At 39.4% G+C, this 15,791-nt stretch overlaps 1 protein-coding gene across 1 annotated transcript in view; it reads right to left on the bottom strand.

Annotated features, from left to right (window-relative positions):
* Positions 1-5,153: 5,153 nt before the first annotated feature.
* Positions 5,154-15,791, bottom strand: part of RFTN2 (raftlin family member 2) — a 65,521-nt gene continuing 54,883 nt past the window's right edge. Inside the window, exon 9 of the mRNA XM_077885656.1 lies at positions 5,154-6,479. Coding sequence (XP_077741782.1) covers positions 6,207-6,479 — 273 coding nt within the window. The 3' untranslated portion in view covers positions 5,154-6,206. The remainder of the gene's footprint in view (positions 6,480-15,791) is intronic.

Genomic DNA, 15,791 nt, shown 5'->3' with positions numbered 1-15,791 from the left:
TCAAGATACCCCAAACACCTACAGTACTCATGTTCTGAGTCAGGGGAGGAAGAAGGTTGAACAAAGGGCATTTTTGCTGAAACATTTGGGTTTGGGGGCAGCAAGAGCCTAAAAAAAAGTTGCAGCTGTGAACTGGACAGCTGGATTCCTGGCAGCGGCACTTGGTGCAACAGGCTTGTCCTCTTGTGCAGGTTTGCACTTTGTCCTGGAAGTTTAGCATTGAGCTTGGTTCTCTAGTCCTGACAACTCTGTAAATTCTCCAATCAGTATTTTTTTTTTTAAGATTTTATTTTTTAATTTGAGAGACACACAGAGTGAGCAGGGAGGAGGAGCAGAGAGATTGAGAGAGAGAGAGAGAGAGAGAGAGAAGCAGACTGACTACCTGCTGAGCAGGGAAACCAACATAGGGCTTGATCCCAGGACCCAGGGATCATGACCTGAGCCGAAGGCAGATGTTTAACTGAGCCCCTCAGTATTTCTTCACTAAGACATAATTTACACGTAGTAAATGTACCTATCTTAAGTATATAGTTCAAGGAGTTTTGACAATTGTGTACACTGTGTTACTTACAAACAAATAAAGATATAGAACATTTCTGTCACCCCAGAAAGTTCCCCTGTGTGTCTTTATAGTTCCTATATATTGAATGTCTGTGTCCCCTCAAAGTTCAAATGCTGAAATCCTTATCACCAGTGTGAAGGTGTTGAGAGGTGGGCCTTTGGTAAGTGATTAAGTTATGAGGGTAGAGTCCTTATGAATGGGCTTTATGCCCATACAAAAGAGAGCCCTGAGATCTCCCTTGCCTTTCTACCATGTGAAGTTATGGCAAGAAGACGGCCATCTGCTGTTGTTCAATATAGTACTGGAAGTCCAAGCCTCAGCAATCAGACAACAAAAAGAAATAAAAGGCATCCAAATAAGCAAAGAAGAAGTCAAACTCTCACTCTTCCTAGGTGACATAATACTCTATGTTGAAAACTGAAAAGACTCTACCCCCAAATTGCTAGAACTCATACAGAATTCAGCAAAGTGGCAGGATATAAAATCAATGCACAGAAGTCAGTTGCATTTTCTACATACTAATAATGAGATAGAAGAAAGAGAAATCAATTACAATTGGTATAAACTGCACCAAATGGTGTAAATTGCACCAAAAGCCAAAGATACCTATGAGAGGTAGAGTCTGTACTCTGAAAACTATAGAACACTCATGAAAGAAACTGAGGAAGACACAAAGAAATAGAAAAACACTCCATGCTCATGGATTGGAAAAATAAATATTGTGAAAATGTCTGTGCTAACTAGAGCAACCTATACATTCAGTGCAATCTCCATTAAAAAAATCATCAACATTGTTCACAGAACTAGGACAAACAATCCTAAAATCTGTATGGAACCAGAAAAGACCTTGAATAGCCAAAGAAATGTTGAAAAAGAAAAACAAAGCTGGAGGCATTACAATTCCAGACTTCAGGCTGTATTACAAAGCTGTGATCATCAAGACAGCATGGTACTGGCACAAAAACAGACACACAGATCAATGGAAAGAATAGAGAACCCAGAAATGGACCCTCAACTCTATGGTCAACTAATCTTTGACAGAGTAGGAAAGACTATCCAATGGAAAAAAGACAGTCTCTTTAACAAATGGTGCTGGGAAAATTGGACAGCTACATGCAGAAGAATGAAACTGGACCACTTTCTTACATCATACACAACAATAAATTCAAAATGGATGAAGACTTAAATGTGAGACAGGAATTCATCAAAATCCTACAGGAGAAGACAAGCAACAGCCTCTTTCACCTTGGCTGCAGCAACTTCTTGCTAGACATGTCTCCAAAGGCAAAGGAAACAAAAGGAAAAATGAACTATTGAGACTTCATCAAGATAAAAAACTTTTGCACAGCAAAGGAAATGGTCAAAAAAACTAAAAGGCAACCTACGGAATGGGAAAAGATATTTGCAAATGTCTTGGATAGTATACAAGATCTATAAAGAAATTATCAAACTCAACACCCACAATTAAAAAATCCAGTCAAGAAATGGGCAGAAAACGTACAAATGGGACATGAACAACAGATACATGAAAAAGTGCTCAACGTCACTCAGTATCAGGAAAATACAAATCAAAACCACGATGAGATACCACCTCGCACCAATCAGGATGACTAAATACCCCAAGAAACAACAGACGTTGGTGAGGATGTGGATAAAGGGGAACCCTCTCACACTGTTGGTGGGAATGCAAACCAAACTGGTGTGGCCACTCTGGAAAACAGTATGGAGCTTTCTCAAAAATTTAAAAATACAACTACCAGGTATTTATACGAAGGATACAAAGATAGTGATTCGAAGGGGCACATACGCCCTGATGTTTATAGCAGCATTGTCCACAATAACCAAAATATGGAAAAAGCCCAGATGTCCATCGACAGAGGAATGAATAAAAAAGATCCCTCTCTCTCTCTCTCTCTCTCTCTCTCACACACACACACACACTGAAATATTATTCAGCCATCAAAAAAGAATGAAATCTTGCAATTTGCAACAACATGGATGGCCCTAGAGGGTATTATGCTAAGCAAAATAAGTCTGCCAGAGAAATCAGATGATTTCATTCATGTGGAATTTAAAAATAAAAGATGAACATAGGGGAAGGGAAGGAAAAAATAAATAAGATGAAACCAGAGAGGAGACAAACCATAAGAGAATCTTAACTATGGGAAACAAACTGAGGGTTGCTGGAGGGGAAGAGGGGGAATGAAGTAATTGGGTGACGAGCATAAACGAGAGCACTGTTGTAAAGAGCACTGGGTGTTATACATAATCAATGAATCACTAAATTCTACCTCTGAAACTAAAAATACACTATATGTTAATAAAATTGAATTTAAATACTTTTTTTTTTTTAAAAAAAGAAGACAATCATCCATCAACAAGGGAGCAGGCATCTTGATCTTGGACTTTGAGCCACCAGAACTGTGAAAAGTAAATTTTTTTTTAAGATTTTATTTATTCATGAAAGATACAGAGAGAGAGGCAGAGACACAGGCAGAGGGAGAAGCAGGCTCCATGCAGGGAGCCCGACGTGGGACTTGATCTCGGGTCTCCAGGATAACGCTCTGGGCCAAAGGCAGGCACCAAACCACTGAGCCACCCAGGGATCCCCGAGAAATAAATTTCTATTGTTTGAACAGAAGTTTTAAATTTTGAAGAAGTCCGATTCTATGTATCTCTTGAAATAAACTCCTTTAATGCTAAACGTGCCAAGGTTAACTGCTGTTGCTTGCAACCAAGAATGCTGGTTGATATAAGCCTACAAAGAATCATCTTGATGCTTATACATACAATGATATTAATGCTCAAAACATTTTTGGAATCATCTCCACAAAAAGTTTATGACCATAGCAGAAACCAGGCTCATTACGTTAGAGTTTTACCTAATTTTCCACCTCAAACACCATCTTAGAACTAAATCATCTGTCAGAACTGGCTCTATAAACTTTAGGTAATTGCACAGATAAATTTCATTCTCAAGGTATGATAAATCACAACAAATATTATTTAAATGGATGTGCTCTAAATTCTGATGGTTTGCATTTAGCTAGCTTTCACAAACCCACCAGTCAATTGATTTAACATGTTCAGTGACAGACACTCTCCATTGTTAGCACCTATTCCATTTGGGTTCTTACTTGATTAGTCTCTCCATACAAGGATGTTTTGGGGCCCTGAGTCATTGCGAGAAGGAAATCTTTTTTAGCCCAGAAAGGAGAGTGGTGAGGAATCAAGGTAGTAAGGAAAGGCTAGAAAATGAGACAGCACCTCAGCTCTTCCAGAATGAAAATGCATCTGGTACAAATATAAAGCAAATATATAAACACTTGCTCCTGATAAATGATTTGGAGATAGTTGTGATTTGGACTGACTATAGCTCTGTCTCCTGCTTTAAGGTGTCTGAAGATTCCTGAAGGCTCATTTATCTTTTTCATTTATTTTATATCAAAGGGAATTGTGCCATTGATAGAGCTGCTCATCAGCTCAGAGGTGATTTTTCTGGGGAGTAGGAATTAAATGTTGCCCATGAAAGATAACAGGGTGACATTCAATCCAAATGGGAAGGAACTAATGGGTGGTCATTGAGACCTGAGACAGAGTCCTGGAGCTACTGCACCAAGGAAAATGGCAAAGCTCTACACTCACATCTATGATCATAATACCTTTTTTTATTATAATTTATTGGTATTAGTAATTCATATGCCAGGGCCCCTAGATTATATAGTGGTATGAAAAGAACTAAATATATAGTTGGCAGAAAATGGTTAGTCACATTTAACTCCTTAGGCACATTGACTCCAAGTATTATTACTTTTTTTTCAAAGAATAGACTCAGAGCTACTTATATACATTTAAAATGCTCTAGAACCACTTGGTTATTATTTATTCATTGTAATACAGATTTGCCACATAACTTAAGGGCAGTTGTTGGAGTAAATGCTTATAAAATAGGTTTTGAGGATATGACTAAGTTTTTGTAAGAAGTTTTTTTTTCAACAAGAAGAAATAACACTTAAAAGCAAATTGTAAAAGAAGGGATGCTTAGCACAAATATTAAAAATTAGGTGATTGACATATTCCTGAGTTTTCCTTTAAATTAGAAATATAAATTCCTATGTCTGTTTTTAGTACTTCAAATCCCCTCTGCATACTGACAGAATGACACAGGGGTCTCTACCCCTCATAGACCCTGGCATCAGAATAACTGACCTGGGAACATTCCCTGTGTTTCATAACTTGTGGCATTTTGTGGCCTCCAGAAGTAATGCTCGTTTCTACCCAAAATTCACCAACCCTTGGATATGGAAGTCAGGTTCATCTGAAAATCAAAACATAAAAACAATTCTGCAAATATTGTTGATAGCTATTTCCGTGGAATAACACTAAGCAAAATATTCTTCAGTTCCTTTATACTTACAAAGGTGATGCTTCTGCCTTGTAGAAGTGGAATAATTCCATGTTGCTCTTACCAACAATTCATGGAGATTGTCCTGGCTTAGTTACACTATATATTTGATCACATGTAATACATTATCTATCACGTGTACAAAACATATTATGATCATTTGTGTCAAAAAAAACGATAGCCCAATAACAAATGACATTTTATTATTCAAATGATATAATATCAACACCAATGCTAATAAAAATAGAGGCTGAATTCATCAATGGCAAAGTCAGTTGTATTTCACTTGAAGATACCCACATTTCGAAGTAAGCCTTTTGTAGATAGATGAAAATCCTCTATTATGTAGAGTTTTAATCTTTACCTATTAAAGGCTGGGCAAGGCAAAGCCATCCCTACTAGCAGAGCAAGAAAAGCAGAGATGGAACCGGTGTGTCTCCATACACTTGGAGCTATGAATACTTTTCTGTCTTGCAGTTTAAGATGAAGAAAATTCTTTTTCTCTACTAAGGTCTTTAAATGTTGAGATTCTGGGTTCTTTTCATATTGAGTTTTACGGGATGCTGCTTTGCTCTATTTCTAGGCTATTAGAAGCAATAACGTTTAAGTTCAAAGAATCAGTATGGGGCTGGTAACATGGTGACCCTTCCCTTAAAAGCAGAGACATACAAAAAGGAAGTTTTTGAAGAATATTTTAACAAATGGGAGCTTGCTTTGTATATACATGTCATCATTAAAGACAAAATTTGGACTGTTATATTCAGGAAACAGGTATTTCATTAATTAGCCCTTTACATGTATGTGAAAGAGAGAGAGGGATTTAGAGAGAGAGAGAGAGATTGCTTTTTACCTTCAGTAAGATTCTGACTTCCTGAGGACTTTCTACTTAGGTGAAATAGCGGTTGATATATTTAGTCTTCTCACCAGGAACTGAAAGAAAAGTAGATCTTGTATATTCATGAGAAACTGAAGTAGATTATTGGTTAATAACCTAAGAGAACACCTGCTTAAACAGATGTTTAGTTGGGAGAAGCGTAAACACGATTCTAAATTTACAGTTCTGCTGGTTATTCTTCTTTGTCTGGGAGGTTGAGCCAAAGTTTATGCAGATAAGAGGAAAGCCTGAGTCTGGAAAAATTCAGAGTATTACAGAAATGCAGGGAAAGCAATACAACGAAGTCAGTTGGCGATTATTTTAATAACTATTTACAGGGTCTTGGGTTGGCTTCACTTCATTGCTCACATACAAGTGACCTGAGTTACTCCGTCCTCCTGGTCAAACTGTCCGTCGTCGAATTCCCGCAGGACGCTGTCCCCGCTGCTGAACCCCGAGAAGCCGCTGTAGGGGCCCGGCCTCCTCTCCTTGGTCCAGCACTCTCTGGAGCGGGCCGGGAGGCGCTCCTCGGGCAGGCTGCTGCTCTCTGCGGGCTGTGATGTGGCCGTGTCCAATCCAATGCTCCTGCTGGAGACTTTGCTCCTGTCCTCCCCTCTGACGTGCCGGCTGGCTTTCCTCTGAAACACACGAGGTTGGCCTTTGTGACCAGGGGTTACGAAGATGGGCCCTGCCTGTGCCCCAGGAGCAGCTCCCTCTGTTGCACAGCCCGCAGAGCTTCCTGGCACAACCTTATCCTCACTGACAGGTGGTTGTGTACCTCTCTGGGCCCTGGAGGATGTCTCTGGGGAGAGAAACCTGTTGGGATCTTACTTTGGGGAACAAAGGGGGGCAGAAATACATTAGAGGTTCCATTTCCTATCTGGTGTTAGTTGGGATCCAGACAGCAGAAAAAGTGCTTCAGCGGCCACCTTACACCCATTTCACATAGGGGCCGGCTATACAGAGGAGTCACAAATAATTCTGACCATATTTATATTGAAAGAATGGGGATCCCTGGGTGGCGCAGCGGTTTGGCGCCTGCCTTTGGCCCAGAGCGCGATCCTGGAGACCCGGGATCGAATCCCACGTCGGGCTCCCGGTGCATGGAGCCTGCTTCTCCCTCTGCCTGTGTCTCTGCCTCTCTCTCTCTCTCTCTCTCTGTGTGACTATTATAAATAAATAAAAAAAACTTATTAAAAAATTAAAAAAAAAAAAGAATGGCTGGAGTGTCCCCCTGGATCACGCAGGCCACCCTCCTTGTCCTGCCACGACCGCCTCTGCCTGACGCAGTAGGAATGCTCAGCAACTGGACCAGCTCACTCTGCAGACTGTCTGATAAACGGTGGATGTTTTCACTGAGAAATATTTACGGAGGGCTCAAAATGTCCTTGGTGCAGTTTAGAGTAAAGATGACATGGTCTTTGCCAAGGTAACAAGTCAAAATAAGGTCTATAAGTCAATAAAAGGAATCCTCGGGGAGAAAACTGTAGCAACTGAACAGGTGGATGTTCGGACTCCTGATGAGATTTCCTTATAAGCATGTTTTTAATACTGGTAACGTGAGATATTAGAATATGATCACATACTTTTAGGTACAAAAATCTGAGCAAGGATAAACAAAAAAAGATAAAGAGAGGGGCACCTGGGTGGCTCAGTGGTTGAGTGTCTGCCTTTGGCTCAGGTCCTGATCCCAGGGTCCTGGGATCCAGTCCCATGTCAGGCTCCCTGCAGGGAGCCTGCTTCTCCCTCTGCCTGTGTCTCTGCCTCTCTCTCTCTGTGTCTCTCATGAATAAATAAATAAAATCTTAAAAAAAAAAAAGCACAATCATTTCCCAACTCACAGAGTGTTTATTTCTTGGAAGTTCATTTATATGTTAGTTAGGAACTAGGATTACATTTTCTTAAATGCAAGAGCTACAATTATAAAAACTTAGGGGAAAAACTGTAGAAGCCAGATGCCCAAGCCAGTCTTATAAAAGCTTGTTAACTCAGGTTTGTTGAAATACAAAATACAAAATACAAAAGTATTTTCTACTGGTTCTCATGGCAAATACACAAAGCAAACAAAAGCCTTAATTAAATTAGACTGAGTATGCTACCATGGAATGTAATCACCATTTATGATATTGTTTGTATAGGAAGAGCAGCCCTCAGCATGTTGCTTAGAAAGGCATGTGTTGGCCGGTCTTTTTCTTGGCTGAGTTACTGGAGTTCTTGGGCAAGTGTAAGGAGACAAGTAGTTTCTGCCTCAACGAGGCTGGGGTGGTGACATTTCCATTGGCCCCTTGGAGTCACCAAATGCAGATGTCAGATCTCAAATCCTTTTCTTTTTTATTCTCATTGTCCAGAAGTATTGAATTTAATACAAGCCGTGGAACCTGACAGGTTTTCTCTTCAGGTATTGGATTTGAGAATGGAACATTCTCTCTGGCACTGGGATTCTGGTCAGTGAGGATATGGCCTTGTGGCTGTAGGAAGGGCTGACAGGTACCATCGGACCGGGCTCCTTTCTCAAGCCTGACTACTGGCTCCCTCTCCCACAGGCATAAAGAGTGCGTTCACTCTTGAATGACCCTTCAATGTTGACTGAGAGAAAAATAGGAAGGCAGAGATGCCTGGGAGCACTTGACTGCCTGGAACTTTCCTTACTCACCAGCAACAGGGCCAAATGTAAATTTTGCAATAAATTCCTTATTGTAGTAATAAGAGATATTTGTAGTTATTTACTTTTAGATAAATATTGATGAGTGAACAGCCACCAAATGTAAATTTCAAATATTAGAAGGTGACACAATAACTAGTAAAAACGATTACAGACTGTAATCTGTAAAAAAGATTTCAGAACAAACACTTTTCTTTTTTTACCATAGGATTTAATAAATACATCTTCAGCAACACTATTGCCTCCCTCCCTCTGCTCTCCACCTGAACTAATAGCTTTTCCAACAGGTCAAACTGCAATGTTCTTCTAACTTAGAGTGCCGGAGTCTGAAGCCAAACCTGTCCTGAGAGATCACCTACCACAACCCCTCATTCTACAGAGGTAGGACCCAGGCCCAGAAGAAAGACAGGATTTGTTCAAGGTCAGGGAGCGGCTGGTCTCAAACTGGATCCCAAGGATCTTGTCTCATTCTTTGCACACTATATTACCCACAGCTGCAAAAATATGAGTAGACTTAAGGTCAAAGATTTGTGTGTTTCCCAAATACAATTTTCCTTCAGTTACAAAAATAATACACGTTCAGTGTAGAAAATCTGGTAAAAACAAAACAGTAAAATGCACCCACAATCCTATCTCACAGAGATACCATTGTTAAAATTTGGTATATTTTATTGTGTTTCCTTCTTTAAATATGTGTGTATTTGCATATGTACACATAGATGTGTACAACTCACTTTTCTACTTAGCACTCTATTTTATTTTATTTTTAAAAGATTATTTATTTATTTATTTATTTATTTATTTATTCATAGAGAGACAGAGAGAAAAGCAGAGACAGGCAGAGGGAGAAGCAGACTCCATGCAGGGAGCCTGACGTGGGACTCGATGCCGGGTCTCCAGGATCATGCCCTAGGCTGCAGGCGGCGCTAAACCGCTGTGCCACCGGGGCTGCCCTGAGCACTCTATTTTAAATATTTCTCTATGTCAATAAGAAGAAAATTTCCAGGATATGTGGCCAGGTTTGTTCCTATAACTCCTCAGTTTTTTCTGATATTTTTACTATAAGATTGGAGAAAATTATGCCAAGATTTGGATGCAGATCTAATGCCATTCTTGATAAAATCTATTAATTTTTGAGAATCATTCTCATTTGCTAAAAATGGGTGACCCATTTCAAATCCCTGAGACTCAGTGACAAGTCAGTTGAATTTAAGATATTCTACCACTCTGGCTTCCATTTTTTCACTGTCAGTGTCTTAAAAATAAAGAGGAAAGAATGAAACCAGAATTACACCAGCAATCCTAAGACATGGTGTTGTCTTGGAAACTATTATGATGGAAAGAGTAAAAGAAGAGCTAAAAAATATGGCTTATAAAGCAATAAAAACATGGAGTGGACATTGAGGATTTCTCTTCCTTGTGTGGCTCTGACCTGGGGAAGGATCAGGAAGTCACTGCAAGCTCAGGTGTAGCTCCAGTACCACTTGGAGGTGTTAGAGGTTTTGAAAAATCTGTGGAAAGACACCATCTCTACTTGCTCACAGAACTTGTTCCTGGGTCATCCCAGCTTGGGGTTGTCAAAATCATTCAAGCAGAAGGAAAAGAGTGTAGAGGGCAACCACCTTTCCAGCCAGCTTTCCTATCCACCTTCTCTGCTGCTGGGTGGGCATGTGACCCAATCAGATCCAATCAGTGTCCTTCCTTGGGATTTTTATATGGACTGTAGAATAAAGAAGCTCTTTCTTTCTTTTTTTTTGGGGGGGGGCAAGGAAAGGGCAGAGGGAGGGAGATCATTTTTCTTTTTAAGATTTTATATTTATTTATTTGAGAGAAAGAGCATGAGCAGGGTGGAGAGGCAGAGGGAGAAGCAGACTCTCTGGTGAGAAGGGAGCCCTACGTGGGACTTGATCCCAGGACCCAGAGATCATGATCTGTGCCTAAGGCAGACACTTAACTGACTGAGCCACCCAGGTGCCCCAAAAGAGAAGAATCTTCAGTAGGCTCCACACCCAGCATGGAGCCTGATGCAGGGCTCAATCTCAGAATCTTGAAATCATGACCTGAGCCCAAATCAAGAGTTGGACGCTTAACTGACTGAGGCACCCAGGCACTCTAAAAAGCTCTTCCGTTTTGATGAGATGGCCACACTCACCTCATTAGAAGCCCTTTGCACATATGCACATTGAAGCTGAAACAGATAAAAGAGAACATCCTGGCAAAGCTGAATCTCTGGTGTCAGTACCTGAGGGTTCTTGTAGCTCTTTTGTGATGTTATAAGCTATGGCAATATCCTTCCTATCTAGAAGTCAATAAATGTCCTTACACACATAGGCTAACCTGAGCAGAGTTTCTGTTTCTTACACCCCCCAGGAGTGTAATACCCCCATAGGTAATAGCATGGGTAACCCAGAACAGAGCTGTTCTTCAGCCTGAACCTTGGCTCTGAGGCAACAGGGACCACTCTTCCTCTTCTGCTCACATTAGGAAAAAGGCCATTTGCTTTGAGTGTAAAGCATTCCCTAGATGAAGAACCTCATTAAATATAAAAGCAAAATGCTTTTATCTTGATTTTTACTTAATGCTCTTTGAGATACTCAACATTCTCTGTTTACACTAGCACCTGATTTATTTTCACAAGGACTTCAATCAAAGATACTATGAGTTAATGAATAAAGTATGACCCTTATGATTTTCAAATAATTTCAAATCAACTTCAAATGATTGAAAAAGTACGAACAAAGTTTAGTAATTGTCTCATTGTAAGGTAAAGAAATTAATGTGTACATTATTATTATTATTTTTTAAAGATTTAATTTATTTAATCATGAGAGACACACAGAGAGGGGTGGGGGGGACAGGTACAGGCAAAGGGAGAAGCAGGCTCCATGCACTGGGATCCCGACGTGGGATTCGATCCCAGGTCTCCAGGATCATGCCCTGGGCTGAAGGCAGTGCTAAACCACTGAGCCACCCGGGCTGCCCCTATTGTGTACATTAAATATTTCGTAGTATTCATATGATTTTATTATAGCTACCTAGGAAAAGATCTAATTTAGAACATTTTTCTGGCTCCTGCTTCTTCTTGGTTTGTGTTAGAGAAATGTTTCAACAGATGTGCTCAAGAAGTCTTTACCACATAAAATCATTCATTTTGAGATATATTTTATTTTATTTTATTTATTTATTTATTTTTTTGAGATATATTTTAAAGATAAGAATATTATTTGGGGACGCCTGAATGGCTTAATGGTTGAGCACCTGCCTTTGGCTCAGGGCATGATCCTGGAGTCCCAGGATCGAGTCCCACATCAGGCTCCTTACATGGAGCCTGTGTCTCTGCCTCTCTCTCTCTATCTCTCTGTGTATGTGTCTCTCATGAATAAATAAATAATCTTTTTTTTTTAAGATTTTATTTATTTATTTATTCATGATAATCACAGAGAGAGAGAGAGAGAGAGAGAGAGAGAGAGAGAGAGGGGGAGGCAGGTAGCGACACAGGCAGAGGGAGAAGCAGGCTCCATGCAGGGAGCCCGACGTGAGATTCGATCCCTGGTCTTCAGGATCGCACCCTGGGCCAAAGGCAGGCGCCAAACCGCTGCGCCACCCAGGGATCCCAATAAATAAATAATCTTTAAAAAAAAGAATATTATTTGGATGTAAGATTGCTCTAAAGAAGAAAAATAAATTAAAATCAGAACCATTAACATTACACTCCTATATCTCCCCAGGGTCTATTCTCTCCATCTTTCTTTCAATAAGAGAACTCCTCCCTGCCAATGCCTTGCAATTTTTGGCTGGCCATAAGCTATTTCACTGTGGCACCAGCAAATGGTTGACCAGATGACATATCCCAGCCTCCCTTGCAGACACCTGTGGCGGCATTAATAAATTCAGATCAATGAGATGTGAGAAGAAATGTGTGACTTAGGGGTCAGTGCTTTAAAAGCATGTCTGGAATTCCTCTTTCCTGCTTCTTGCTGGCTGGACATGGCAACAACTGTGGCATGTTGAGGGTAGCAGAGCTGACCAGTCATGAAGTGAAGCCTTGACCCACCCTAGAGGGCCTGCCCATTTTTAGACTATTACAAGAGAGACCCTTCTGTTGTATTTAAATCATTCCTTATGGGCCTTTTTGGTGTAGCATCTTAGTAATTAATTAGTTACTAATTAATAACTGGTGAAAAAGTTGTTGATGACTAATACTTTTTTAGCTTAATTTCTCCCAACTTTCTAATTAAGAAAAATTTCAAGTAGACAGAAGGTTTAAAGTATAGTACAACAAACACCATATACTCATTACCTAATTCTAAACTTGTTAATGTTTTGCCATATTTCTTATATATATGTTTTTTTGGAACATCAAAAACATCCATACACTACATTCCATTCTTCCATACTAGCTGAAGGTAATTTTTATCTGGAGACAATGGAGGGTCATTAGGAGTTTCTAGATTCTTCTTCAATTTCTCCATAGAGCTAGTAGTGTTTAATCATCTACTATCGAAAGGAAAACATTTCTATTGAAAACAAAAGCAACATTTCATATGACCAGGCACTGTATTAAGCCCTGTACATGTGTTCTAACTGAATCCTCCTCACAACCCTGTGGTAAGTACTCGCATTGTCCATATTTCATAGATAGGGACACGGAGGCTTGGAGAGTGTGTCAGACATGATGTGTGCTTGTACATGTGTGCACACCCAAGCACATACCTGCGTGCACACATACCCCATTCCCAGGGATCTTTTTTTTTTTTTTGGAATATTTTTCATTATGTTTTCTACTCCTAAGAACACCACTAAATGGAAACTACTCTGAGTTTGTGGAAACTAAGTACTCTTAAATGGCCTTTGTTTCTTTTAAATAATTATCAAAGGAAAATGGGGGCTGAAGAATTTAACTGAAATAGAGCCTTATAGGTAATAAAAAAAATTCGATTAGTTTTGAGTCTTCAAAAGTAACAGAAAAAGATCTTGGAAGAAAAAATTGAGAACATTTAATAGATGGAGGTAAAATCCTGGATGGAGTCTCTTATCCTACTGAATGTCACATCCTTGAATTCATTTAGAGGCCTCCCTCCAAAAGAAAGAAAAATAAAAATAGATAAAAGGAACAAGATAGAAAGGACTCTGCTTTATTATCCTGCATAGCCTTCATAGCCTTACTTCATGAGAATTTCATTACCCAAGGACAGTTTTTAATGGAGAACAAAGACATTTAAAAATGTAATCTTTGTGATTTATAGAACAATCTTTTAATTTCTAGATTATTATATACTAAAAGTATATAGTTCGTTGAATTTCCACACCTATTTACAGTTTTGTGTAACCACAATAGGACACAGAACAATTACATTATCCCCCCTAAAACCTGCTATGTGATCCCTCTATCACTTCCCTTCTCCAAAACCCTAATTCCTAGCAACCACAGATCTGTTCTTTACACTACAGTTTTATTTGTTCGAGAATTTCATATAAATGGAATATCTGTAATCTTTTTATTTTTTTATTATTATTTTAAAATTGCAGGATAATTAATGTACAGTGCTATGTTAGTTTTAGGTGTACAAACAGTGATTAAACAAGTGTATACATTACTCAGTGTTCATCATGATAAGTGTGCTCTTAATCCTCTTCACCTATTTTACCCATCCCCCCCACCTCTCCTCTGGTAACCACCAGAACCACCAGTTTGTTCTCTATATTTAGGAGTCTGAGTTCTTTTGTCTCTTTTTTGTTTTGTTCATTTGTTTTGTTTCTTAAATTCCACATATGAGTGAAATCAAACGCTCCATCCATGTTGTTGCTAATGGCAAGACTTCATTCTTTTTTATGGCTGAGTAATATTCCAGTGTGTGTATATGTGTGTGTGTGTGTGTCTGTGTCTGTATACACCACACGTTCTTTACCCATTCATCTATCAATGGACACTTGGGCTGTTTCCATATCTTGGCTATTGTAAATAGTGCTGCAATATACATAGGCTGCATATCTCTTTTCAAATTAGTATCTTCATATTCTTTGGGTAAATGCCCAGAAGAGGAATTACTGGATCATATGCTATTTCTATTTTTAATTTTTTGAGGAGACTCCATAGTTTTCCACAGTGGTTGCACCAATTCCCATTCCCACCAACAGTGCACAAGGATTCTCTTTTCCCCACATCCTTGCCAATACTTGTTATTTTTTATCTTTTTTATATTAGCCATTGTGACTGGTGTGAGGTGATCTCTCATTGTGGCTTTGATTTGCATTTCTCTGATGATGAGTGATGTTGAGCATCTTTTCATGCGTGTGTTGGCCATCTGTATGTCTGTTGCAATATTACACACACTCACAGAAAATTTTTCCTCTACTCTTATCTCAGTACATGAGGCCTACAAATTAAACTACCAAAAGGCAGATTAACAGGAGGAAAGGTTTATTTTGGATGTCCTTGGGGGCTTCACAGAGAAAAAGTGAAAACCCAAAGAGACAGTGAGACCGGGGAGTTCATACATGATTTTAGCAAAGTGACTAGACAAAGGGCTAGTCACTTTGGGCTGCTACGGGCAGCAGATAGTGGAAAGGTACATATGTGGGGAACCTAATGGAAGATAAGGGTTATTTTTAGTAAGGTTTGTATATGTAGACTCAAGTCAATGCTATTTCCAGCAATAAGTCATCTCTGGTGATTAGGAGTCTTCCCTCCCTAGTACAGGAGAGAACAACTTTACAAATGGAAATTTATTTACTTTTTGTTTAAAAGATTTTATATTTTAAGTAAATCTATATACAGAATATGGAGTTTTGAACTCACAACCCCGAGATCAAGAGTCAGGGTGAGTTCAAGATCAAGACTCTAAGGATTGAGCCAGCCAGGCACCCCTGTGTTACCTTTAAAAAGGGAAATTTATGTCCTGCTTTTTACCAGAAAGGGAAAAGATAGAAAGTTACTCCTATGTCTGTGTTCCTTAATTGCCTTCAGTTCAAAAGAATCCTTTGCCAACATGGCAAATTTTGGAGTAAAATATTTTGATCCCATTCAGAACGGTCTCGTGTCACCTGGTTACTGACACATTCATTTCCTTTGTTGTTATAAGTGGTTTAGAGACTATTTCCATATCAAGTCCACGTTTCCTTATCTGTATTCACCATTTAGAATTAGAAGGAGAGTTTAAGGATTAAATGCTTCAGTAGAACATTTAATTAAGGGGCACCATAAACCTCTGCCTTGGCCCAGGTCATGATCTCAGGGTCCTGGGATGGAGCCCCACATCAAGTCCCACATTGGGCTCCCTGCTCAATT

This window comes from Canis aureus, chromosome 36 (genome assembly GCF_053574225.1).
Source record: "Canis aureus isolate CA01 chromosome 36, VMU_Caureus_v.1.0, whole genome shotgun sequence".
Taxonomy (NCBI): Eukaryota; Metazoa; Chordata; class Mammalia; order Carnivora; family Canidae; genus Canis; species Canis aureus.
The sequence above is the reverse complement of the archived record's forward strand: the minus strand, read 5'-3'. Positions and strand labels throughout refer to the sequence as shown.